Source organism: Ascaphus truei, chromosome 17, assembly GCF_040206685.1.
Source record: "Ascaphus truei isolate aAscTru1 chromosome 17, aAscTru1.hap1, whole genome shotgun sequence".
Lineage (NCBI taxonomy): Eukaryota > Metazoa > Chordata > Amphibia > Anura > Ascaphidae > Ascaphus > Ascaphus truei.
The window spans coordinates 19,498,661-19,510,200 of record NC_134499.1 but is presented as its reverse complement, the minus strand read 5'-3'; the positions used below and the strand labels follow the sequence as shown (position 1 = coordinate 19,510,200).

At 51.9% G+C, this 11,540-nt stretch overlaps 1 protein-coding gene across 1 annotated transcript; it reads right to left on the bottom strand.

The window, feature by feature from the left end:
* Positions 1 to 2,306: 2,306 nt before the first annotated feature.
* Positions 2,307 to 5,105, bottom strand: RBM15B (RNA binding motif protein 15B). The gene has a single exon (XM_075574191.1). It carries the CDS (start codon positions 4,938 to 4,940, stop codon positions 2,709 to 2,711), a length of 2,232 nt encoding a protein of 743 aa, XP_075430306.1. The 5' UTR covers positions 4,941 to 5,105; the 3' UTR covers positions 2,307 to 2,708.
* Between the last annotated feature and the right edge of the window lie 6,435 nt (positions 5,106 to 11,540).

Below are 11,540 nucleotides of genomic sequence, written 5' to 3'. Positions count from 1 at the left end.
TGTACATACATGTGTGTGAATGTGTATATATGAATGTGTGCATGTGTACACACGTATACACACACACACACGCAGTATATGTATACATACATACACAGATTTACACACACACGTATAAACATACATATTTGTTTCACTGCTGCATGGGATCATGGTATTGGCTATTCCAATATACTATGCTGATTCCAAAGGAAAGTGCTCAGCAACATAACTATTTGCATCATTACCGCCCGACGTCCCCTGGACTGCACGCGGCCGCCGCCGCCCTCTGCACCTGCAGCACAGTTACAATGGGAACAGTAATGCACATGTTGTGGTTTAACCCTTCGGTGATGAAAGGGCCTGAAACAGAGATAATAGGCGTTCAAGAACCAAACCCCTCAACTCGCTATAAAAACTCAATGTTTCTTTACACCTTTTTATTGCTGCAGTTTTTAGCTGTCCTTCCCCGTTTACATTCTGGATATAGCAGTTGCTGGAAACAAAATTATACTCCCCGGGAAGTTAAAATGGCCGCTGCGATGCAGCTTAAAACCACAGCTGCCATGGTAACAGCGGATGTCAGCAAAATAGTAAACCGTTAGAATTAAACCCATGAAATAGATTTGCACGCCATGGAAAGGGTGTCTGTGTTGGGACTTGATTTGTATTCACGTGGGGCCCTGCAGCTCGAGGACGTGGAAAGCTAACCGGCCAATGAGACCCGAGACCGGAGAATGAGGCCCCCCTCTCCCAACCCCCACTAACGAGCCCGCTGCAGATTCCCACAACACAAACCCAGGGACAGGAAACATGGAAGATCTGGCAAGGGCGTTTTGCGAGTATATTAGGCGCACTCACACTGCAGATATATACCATCACAGGGCGGCCCAATGCAGGGAAACCCCCCAGCCTCCGGTGAGGTGTTAGCAACAACGATCGCTTCAGGAACTTACGCCACTTTGATTTACTCAAAATATTCTCCTCATTGTGTGGCCTTCACTAAGCTGCTCAAATCTTCAAAAGCCACTGTCATTTCGGGGCCATGCCTCCGTTCAGCAGGCAACACCATCCGCCATCACGGCATAAGAAGGATTTGGGCACCTTAGTCAGTGATGCTCAACTCCAGCCTCAAGACCTACCAACCGGTCAGGTTTTCAGGATATCCCTGCTTCAGCACAGATGGCTCAATCAGTGGCTCAGTTGGAGACTGAGCCGCCTGTGCTGAAGCAGGGACCAATTGAGCCACCTGTGCTGAAGTAGGGATATCCTGAAAGCCTGACCTGTTGCGGGGGGTGGGGGGGGGGGGGTCTTTAGGACTGGAGTTGAGAACCCCTGGGTTACTGAAAGGCCACACAAGGGAGAATAGTTGGAGTAAACCTTAGCGAGACTTCCTGAAGCGGTCGCCCTTACTAACAACTCACTGGAGGATTACAGGTGAAAGTGCCAAGACAGCACCCGGGCGGATCAGCTCAGAACCAGGATTGACGCTTCCGCAACTACCTCATTTCATTTCATGCGAGTGTGCGGAGAAGCCACCAATTAAAGCCAAAAGATTCCAGGCCAACATCCCAAACCCAGTTACAAAGGTCTCAGCCGCTCTTCTTAAACACAAAACCTCTAAAAAAAAAAAAAAGGGGGAGATTGTGCGAGAACCTTCTATCCGCATGTTACTGTATTTTCAGGCCATTATTATAAGAACCTGGAAAGCATCGAACTGCACACACGTGTATGTATGTACAGGTGAGTGTGTGTGCAATTACCTATTTACACACACTGTCGCCATATGTTGCTGGCTCTTCTGGCAATGACAGGGTTAATTTCCCATGTTTCCCTCTAGAGATAGAAAGGGGACACAGTGAACACAGAACTCATTTTCAGGGTGCGGAAATAGCCCCTCCCTCCCCCGCACACAAGGCTTTGCTAAGCAGAGATAACGAGCCGAGTCTCACCCTGGGGGGTGGGGGGGCCTCTAGTTACTAACAGGGAGCTTAGATCACACTAATAAGACATTGGGGACCCACGGATGAGTACTGCCACCAGAGGAACACGGCGACAGCACCTGGAGGGGGCCACACACTGCGCTAAGGTCACAGGAACATAAGGCACTCTCGGGACCCTCCCACTAGTGGGGTCTCCAGCACAACACAGACACTCAACCCTAAAAACACAACACCCTCCCCTACTGTGACAAGGAACGCTGCCCCCCCCCCACTACCCCCCTTCCCAAAAAGACAAAACATAGACGCTAAGGACCCTCTGCAAAGTTTAGGGAGCAGAAAAACATCAGGCAGACAAGGTAAAAAAAAAAATATATGTATCATCCGTCCGGCAGCAAATTAGCAAATTTACTGGGAAACTTCAGTTATTTATATATATAAAAAAAAATTGCCCTGATCCCATCAGCGGGGAGGGGGGTGGGGTGGGGGAAGGGGAAGAGAAGACGGGACCACCGCTCCCCAGACTATAGCCGCTTAGCAACATTCAACACCTCTGCTTGCAGCACACAGCGGAGCGACGTGCAGAGCGGTGTGATGGACGAGGTGTTATCGGTTGCTACACAGTTACAGTGCTGTGCAGTGGTGGGAACCATCTTTAAACCATCCCGCTCTGTTTAGTCAAAGTTGAAACAAATCTCAGTGGTTCCCCTCCCCCCCCACTGCTGAAAACCATAAGAGAGGACAGGGCACAGGAGAGTGAGGGCACCGGCGGGCACAGCGCCCCCTAAATCAAGCACCGTCTTTCACCAGCACAATGATCATGTGTTCTTCCAGCTTGCCTACAGTACGCTGGGCACTCTGCTGGTACAACTGGTGGAAGTCGCATGGTGGGAATGCATAGAGCATGCCACTGGGGTCCCTGCCCTTGCCGCCCCCTCCCACTGGCAGGCTGATGACGCCGGCCGCCTGCTTCTGCTTCAGATAGGAGACCAGGTTCCTGAGCAGGCGTCTCTGTAATCCCGGCTCCCCAGGAACTGCCCCCTCTGTCTGCGGTGCTTGAGTGGCGAGGAGTACGGCGTGGCCCCCGGCAGTGCCCTGCCTCACCCGGCGGGTCACCTCCTCCAGTTTGGGCTGGTCCAGCCGGAGTCGTTGGGCGATCTTGAGCTGTGCTAGGCTGCTCCCCCCAGCTGCAGTGCGTTCTCTGAGCAGGGCACCAGGCACGTCACGGTCACCCTCCAAGAAGTGCAGGTAGGTGGGAAAGCAGCTGTTCTTCAGTACTAGGTGCCCGCACCAGACAGGCGGCAGCGTCCGTCCCTTCTCTCCCCCAGGGGACTGTCTGCTATCTGCGGGAGGCTCGGGGGGGCGGGGGTGGTGATTCCTGCGGGGCTGGGGGGGCTCAGGGGTGGGGGGCCGGGGCTTGTCCTGGGGCGGGGGGCGGTGGTTGTGTTGGGGAGTGGGTGGGGTACCAGGGTCTCTCTCTGGGGGTTCCCTCCTGGACCTCTCTGGGCTCCTTTCTGCTCTGCTCCTCCCCCTCTCCCCTGACAGGCTGCGCCGCCGCCTCCTCTCCTCCCTCGTCTTTGAGCTGTTCCCACCTCCTCCTCCCCCCCCACGATCCCCACTCCTGCTCCGTGCCCCCTGCCCAATGCTTCGTCTTTCAGCGTTTACCCAGCCGGCCTCCACGAAGGGCCTCTCTCGATCAGAGTAGAGCAGGTGTGGGGGGGTCCGGTCCCTCACCCTCAGGTCTGGTTCCAGTGCTGCCCGATGCCGGCTGTACGCCTCTGTCTGCAGCAGCTCGTAGGGCAGAGGCAGCGGGTATGGGGTGGGCTGGAGGTGCGCGTAACGGGCCGCAGCCGCTGCTGCCTCCTCTGGGGTCACATTGGCAAAGTCCACTCGGAGTCTGCGGTCGGGCCCCCCCAGCGGGAAACCCCTCATCTGCGTGCAGGCGGCCTGCGCAGCGTCAAGGCTCTCGTACTGGATGTAGGCAAAGCTGTCACCCTTCACATAGTCCACGGTGCGAATGCTCCCAAAACGGTCAAACTCCCGAGCCAGTGCAGCCAGCGAGGTGCTGGGCCCCAACCCTCCCACCCAGAGTCGCGTACTGGGGTTGACTTTGCCATAGCCGATCTTCATGGCGTTGCGGCCCAGCAGGCGGCCGCTCATGGCTAGCTTGGCCCGGTGAGCCATGTCCAGGTTATGGAACATGAGAAAGGCATAAGCCGCCCCCATGCCCCTTGCCGGCCTCTTGATAACAACCTCCTCGATGGGGCCGTACTTGTCAAACGCCCTCCTCAGCTCGAGCTCCGAAACGCTGTGGTCCAGGTTCCCAATGAATAGATTGCGTGTGGCCCGGTGATCGTCCTCTGGGGCCAGCTGCTCGTCCTCAGTCGCGCTGCCTGTCCCGTAGGTGGCCCCCCGAGCCCTCTCCTCGTACGGCGGGTAGTAGCCATCCCCGGAGGCCGCCGCCGAGGCGGAAGGGGCAGGCAGCAGCAGGTGTCGCGGGGAGGTGGTGCGGGGGTAGCTGGGCAGGGCAGTGAGGGCCAGCGGAGTTGGCTCGGGCCGGCGGGGCTGCTGGGTGAACACCGGCTCAATACGTAGCGGGCGGTTGTACAGCAGCGGGCGGAGCTTGGCGTGCCGGGCCTGTCGAGCCTCTGCCGGCCTGCGAAAGTTGATGTAGGCCACGCGGCCCAGCTCTGGGGTGTGCGACAACTTGACGCTGATGTCCCCAAAGCGCTGGAAGTGTCGAAACAGGCCATCCTCCACCAGCGCCTCCGGTAAGGTGGACCCCAGGTTACTGACCAGCAGGGTCTTATACTCCAGCCCCGGGGCCTCAGTGGGGGGCGGTAGTAGGAGAGGTCGTGGGGCTTCCCGGGGCCGCCGGGCGGAAGAGGAGGAGGCCCCGGGGGTCTGGTTAGGCCTCTCCCGCCTCCCCGAGCTCTTGTGATGCGCCCCCCCGGCCTCCTCTCTCCTCTCCCGGCCTCTCTTTGCTCGGCCCGGCTCTCCGCGCTCGCTCTGCCGTTTCATGCTTGAGTTTGGGATGGGGAGGGGGGTTCCCGGTGCTCGGTGCGCGCTCCCTTCGCTCTCTTCACCTCACGTAGGGGGCGCGCTCACGGTGCGGCCGCCATCTTCCACAATGAGACGGGAGGGAAGACGTCATCAGTGAGCGACCGCTGGGAGAGGGGGGGGCGGAGCTCTCTTGGCAACTGATCGTGCGGGGGAGGGGCGGGGTTACGCGCGCAAGTGATCAGGGTGGGACCTAATTCGGCGCGTGATCGGGGAGGGGCGGTCTCAGAGAAATGTCACGTGGTACAACTGTCAGCGTGAGGCCGAGACCAGCAGTCATCACGTCACTGCTCTGTCACTCTCACATTCACTGAAACACTCACTGTCACACAATCACACTAACGGTCACACTCACTGTAACACACTCGCACTAACTGTAACACACTAACACTAACTGTCACACTAACTGTAACACACTCATACTAACTGTCACACAATCACACTAACGGTCACACTCACTGTAACACACTCTCACTAACTGTAACACACTCGCACTAACTGTATCACACTCATACTAACTGTAACACACTAACACTAACTGTCACACAATCACACTAACGGTCACACTCACTGTAACACACTCATACTAACTGTAACACTAACACTAACTGTCACACTAACATTAACTGAAACACACTCATACTAACTGTCACACTCACTGTAACTCACACTCAATGTTAAACACTCACTGTCACAGTTACTGTCTCACACTGCTCTGTCACACACACTAACACATACCCTGCTCTGTCACTGTCACTCTCACACACTGTCCCTGTCACTAGCACACTCACTGTCACACTGTACACACCACTCTGACCGCTCTGTTACAATTAGGCAGCATTTATAGTGCCGACGACGCGACCGATGATGTCACCCATCGCCACTGGCTAAAGTTGCACTTAGGTTTGGAGCGACGTCGCTGGCGTCAAGGCCAGTGACGTCACGAAGGGGTGCGGGCAGAGTGTAGTAGGCGCTCTGTGATTGGTGTAGAGACAGTCACATGTGGCGACTGTCTCTCCCAAAATCACATTTCAATGGCTTCAATTTTTTTTTGCCGCTCCGTCGCGCTTACTATAAGCGCATGCGACGGATCCAATGTATTTGTTTTGGCGCGACGGGCACTATAAGCGCAGCCTTAGGCTGCGGCCACGGTGCAGCAACGCGCACTCATGCTTGAGAGCCGTGACGTCATCAACTCTGAGCATAAGTGTAACAGTTAGCCTGTCGTGCAGGAATTTGCGAGTGGGGGGGCGTGGCACATAAGGGAGGGGGCGTGTCATTGTTGGGGGTGTGGGGGGGTGCATTGACTGGTGCTGATTTGTTGTTGAAGGGTCATGTGATCCTTAAGCGCGCTTGGAAATCAATTTTCCCTGTCTCCCCAAGCGCTGAGCATTGCTAAGCGTGCACGCACACGCGGTGTGGACATGCGCATCAAATAACATTGATTCGATCGCGCCAAGCACGCGTCGTTGCGCCGTAACCGCAGCCTTACACATTGTCACACTCAAAGCAATGTATCACATTGTCACACTCAAAGCAATGTATCACTGTCACTGCACTCACACTCACTTTCACAGCCCTATCACTGTCACCACGCAGTCACTGTATCACTATCACACTCACTCTCACAGCTCTGTCACTATCACTATCACACTGTCACCGCTCTGTCACTGTATCACTGTCACACTCACTGCCCTGTCACGGTATCACTGTCGCACTCACTCTCACAGCTCTGTCACTCACAGCTTTGTCACTATATCACTTTCACACTGTCACCGCTCTTTCACTGTATCACTGTCACACTCACTCTCACAGCTCTGTCACTATATCACTTTCACACTGTCACCGCTCTGTACCAATTACTAACTCTGAGCCTTTATATAATCATTTATTTATGTAGCCATTTGGGCCCTTACCCAGGACTTCGTTATCGTTGTGTCTTCGTTCTGTGTATTCAGCCATGGCTCCCATATTTTATCACATTTGTCCTTTGGGTGTTTCAAAATTGCAGTTAGCTGTTCCATTATCATAACCTCGTTAATTCTATAAGGAATTAACGAGAAGGAGCGGCTCAGTGAGTAAAGCCACTGGCTGTCACTGAGTTTGTAGCAGGGAAAACTGGTTCAATTCTTGGTGTCGGTTCCTTGTGACCTTGGGCAAGTCACTTTATCTCCCTGTGCCTCAGGCACCAAGAAAAATCTGGAAATGGTGGAAAGAACAGGGTACTGTGGATCTTAGAATGCAAATGTATTGCCAATAGATACGACGTGACGTTTCGGCCTCACATGGCCTATATTAAAAGCAAATTTGCATTCTAAAATCCGCAGTGCCCTGTTCTTTCCACCACTTCCAGTGATCATTGGATTACCGCTCCAACTCCCACATATTCCAGAGTGCCCATTGTCCAACCTAGTGATCCATCTGGAGGTCCTTTGGTGTGCAGAATCTGCTGCAGTAGAAATCAGTGGTACAGAGGGGTAGAGCTGCGGAGCACCACCAGTATTCAACAAGTTATAAGAAGCAATGATCCAGAGGGGTCCCACATAACAAAATATTTATTAGATCACAAGAGAGGTAAAAGAACGCACCTACGCGTTTCACGCACACTGCACTTTATCAAGGTGTGAAAAATCAAAACCAGCCTTTTCTTAAATATTCAATAATTATGGTTAACATAGGTTTATATTAACTAATTTCATGTCTTTTTAATCAAAATGATGTATGAATTAGACAAACAATGAGTAATTAAGAGTCAGACTATGTGCAACAGTAAGTGAAACCCTGGTTTTATCAGCTAAATTAAAGGGGATAATTAGAATCAGGTGTTTAAATAATTAGATAGCTCTTCAGATGTGAGTTTGGGAGGCTCCACCCTATATAAAGATCAGAAACTTTGTGAGTTTGGTCTTTACCATACAGGTGTGTGGAAACATGTCATGCCACAATCAAAAGAATTCTGAGGACCTCATAAAAGCAGTTATAGAGGCTCAATAAAAGGGTTACACCACCATTTGTAAGGATTTGGTGCACCACCAATACACGGTCAGACAAATGTAGAAAGTTCAAGACCACAGTCATTCTACCCAGAAGCGGTCGTCCCACCAAAATCTCTCCAAGAAAAAAACGGCAAATCATACAGGAAGTCGAAGAACCCCAGTGTAATATCGAGGATCTGCAGGCCAGTCTCGCATTGGCTAATGTGAGTGTTAATGACTATCAGAATAACACTGAACAAGAATGGTGTTCATGGAAGGATAACCAGGAGGAAACCACTGCTTTCTAAAAAGAACATTGCTGCGGTCAGAAGTTTGCCAAAGAGCACATAGACGATCCACAAGACTTGTGGAACAATGTTCTCCGGACAGACGAGTCAAAAGTAGAACTTTTTGGCTTCAATGAGAAATATTATGTTAGGTGAAAACTAAACACTTGTTCAAACAGAAGAACCTTATCCCAACCGTCAAGCATGGTGGTGGGAGTGTGATGGTTTGGGGCAGCTTTGCTGGCTCAGGAACTGGACGGCTTGCCCTCATTGAGACAACCATAAATTCTGCATTGTATCAGAAGATTCTAGGGGAAAATGTAAATCCGTTCGTGAGCTGAAGCTGAAGTGAAGGTGGGACATGCAGCAAGGCAATGATCCTAAACATACAAGCAGATCTAGAAAAGCATGGCTGCAGAAGAAGAAATTCCATATTTTAGAATAGCCAAGTCAAAGTCTGGACCTACACCCCATCAAATGTTGTGGCAGGACCTGAAGCGAGATGTCCATGCAAGGAAGCCCTTAAATGTCACCGAGTTGAAGCAGTTCTGTAAGGAGGAATGGGCCATGTCACGGGAGACCAGGCGATTTACACCTTTTTACCAGGATCATTCGTTGAGCAAAACAAGGTAATGGAATTAATTGAAGCTTATTTGCACAAATTCGCGTACACACAATGATACACAAAATACAGACAAGAGACACACTTACTGGGGGGCTGGGGTCGAAAACTTGACTTTCCTAGGTGCTGGGAACTCCTAATAAGAGTTTTACCCTGACCGGGACTTAGCCCGGAATCTCCTGGAACCAAAATCAGCGTGTGGTTCCACACGCCACCGCTCCCTTCTCTTCTGAGAACGTGGACTTTCTTGCCCGCGTGTTGCTCCAAATCCTCTGGAACTCAAATCGACATAAAATCCCAGCCGTGTCCACTACGTTCGATTTTGAGAACTTAGGCACAAAAGTCGGGACTTAGTCTCTGGCAGGCAGGCTTTTCAGGCTTGAAATCGAAGCCGGTTGCTCTGCTATTCGCGCAAGAGCAACTTTGAAAAGCCCGCCCGTGCTCTTACTACAGGAGACCTCAAATCTGATAGCTCACAGGTACTTTATAGTATTCTGAGTTTCATTCATAAAACTCAGCAGCCAATCATCGCGTGGGAAAATTCCCAGCAACCAATCAGAGCCAAGCCGGCTAGAGAAGCCGGGTCAACGAGAAATCTGAAATAGCAGGGGACATGCGCAAGTTTGCACCTCCGTCCCTGGCTATCTCAATGCCACCCGCTTGGACGGGCTCCACCAAGTCTGGCAGAGCAAGTGGCAGCCTGGATGACTGCCATTGATCTCCGGACCTGTTACTCTGCCTTTCTCCGCTGCCCAAATACTATTCACACCTCTGGCATCCTCTGACTGCTTTGAACTCCGATGTCCAGCAGACTTACCGGCGCCTATGGGTTAGCTCGGGCAGCCTGTTTGGACATCGGTTCCGAATGTAAAAGCACATTACATTATTAAAGTATAGTTTAATACACTAAGGTATATGTTTAATATACTTCTGAGTCTCTGTGTATGGTGGACGGGGCGTGCTTGGGGGCATGCCTAGGGGCGTAATGGAGCTGGTTTGCTCTCATTGGGTGAACCGCTCACGTGACCTGCCTGTCACGCCAAGAAATCAGTTTCAACTGATTTCTTGCGCAAAGCGCGCCCGCTTCCACCCGATGCATGGACGTGATCACTGCCTTAAGGCAGTCTGCTCGCTCAGCGTGCGGACGCCTCCGTACGGTCTGCGGTACCATGGCCCCAGCCTAACAGTCTCCAGCCGATTTCCCTGAAACCAGAACCGGCTTTCTCCCCTCTCGCGAGACTTGGGAGGAGAGCTTGTGAATACTACAGGAGGCAGTGGGAAGGAACGGCGTGAACACAGGCACCTTTCAGCTCCGTCGGAGAGATCAACAACTTGCCGCCATCAGCTGGTCTGGTACGTGGCACACCACGGAGACTAACGGGCTATCCTGCTACACATGACAGTGGATACTCTAATTATCCACCGCGCACACCCTACCTATGTGTAGTAAGTAGGGCATCTATCCATTGCAGCGATTTGCCATTGGAAGTTTTCAATACGATTTATATGATGGTTATAACATTTCTGTTTTTTATACTATATTTTAAATAAATGTACTTTCCCTTTTCTCACTCACATGTTATTTAACCTATTTCCTCTGAGGCTATCTTCGATCCCCACATCTTGTGCTGTTATAAATACCAAACAGTATTATGCTACATGTTATTTTTCGTTCATTTCATGCACTGGGAATCCATCTACCTTGAAATTCGATTGGAGCAACCAGGACATTTGCCTTCAACCAAACATCTAACGGTTGTGTATTACATCTGTGTGATATTTATCACACCACGACTTTTATTTTAGGCACCGAATATATTCTCTTTAATGAAGTAATGATAGTCACAGTGTAATATAGTAATGTAACCCTCAGCCCCCCCCCCCGGTCGCAGATCGGACCCACTAGGGTGTACTAAGGTCTGGCTACATATGTCTAAGTGGTGCATACCTGTGGGCAACAGGAGGGCCTGAGTCTCCCGCAATGGTGTGGGGGAGTACAGGACCAGGTTTCTGGGGTTCTTGCCTTCATCTGATCTCAATGGTGCAACGCCTCCATTTCTGTGAAGCCCCAGGGATATGGGGTGGAACCCTTACAGAGAATTCCCACTCAAGGACGAGAGATTCCAGTCTCAGTCTTTGTTAAAAGTAGCAGCAGCTCTCTTTATTGTTCACAGCAGCACACAGCAATCCCAGCAACACGCTGGTCTCAGGTACAGGGTCTTTTCTCCCAGCTCCAGACTGCACACCCTCAGGATGGTCTGTGGGTGTTCACTGTATCCCTGCCACCACCCCAAGCCGCGGGCGCTCAGGGTGGGGCTAGCTCTTCCCTCACCCCCTAGGCAGGGTGAGAGGCATTGGTCCACCGTAACTCTATCAGCTCTACTCAGGGCCTGCCTGATCTCCTCCAACTGTGTCACACTAACAGCCACTCTCTCACTCTGAGAACTGACACAGACTGACACACACACTAAATAGACTGTGCACTGCCCTTTATGACTTTGGCAGGCCCCTCCCCTATGTCTTTTGCCTTAGACACAGAGTCAGGTGGCCTACCTCCACCACTCAGGGCAGGGCTTGAAGTGGGGGAAACCCATGATACCTACTGGCAGCCTGCCCCTAGCAGGGTTTATACCAGTAGGAGGATAGACGTAAAGCCCTATTTCTTACCAGGGCTACA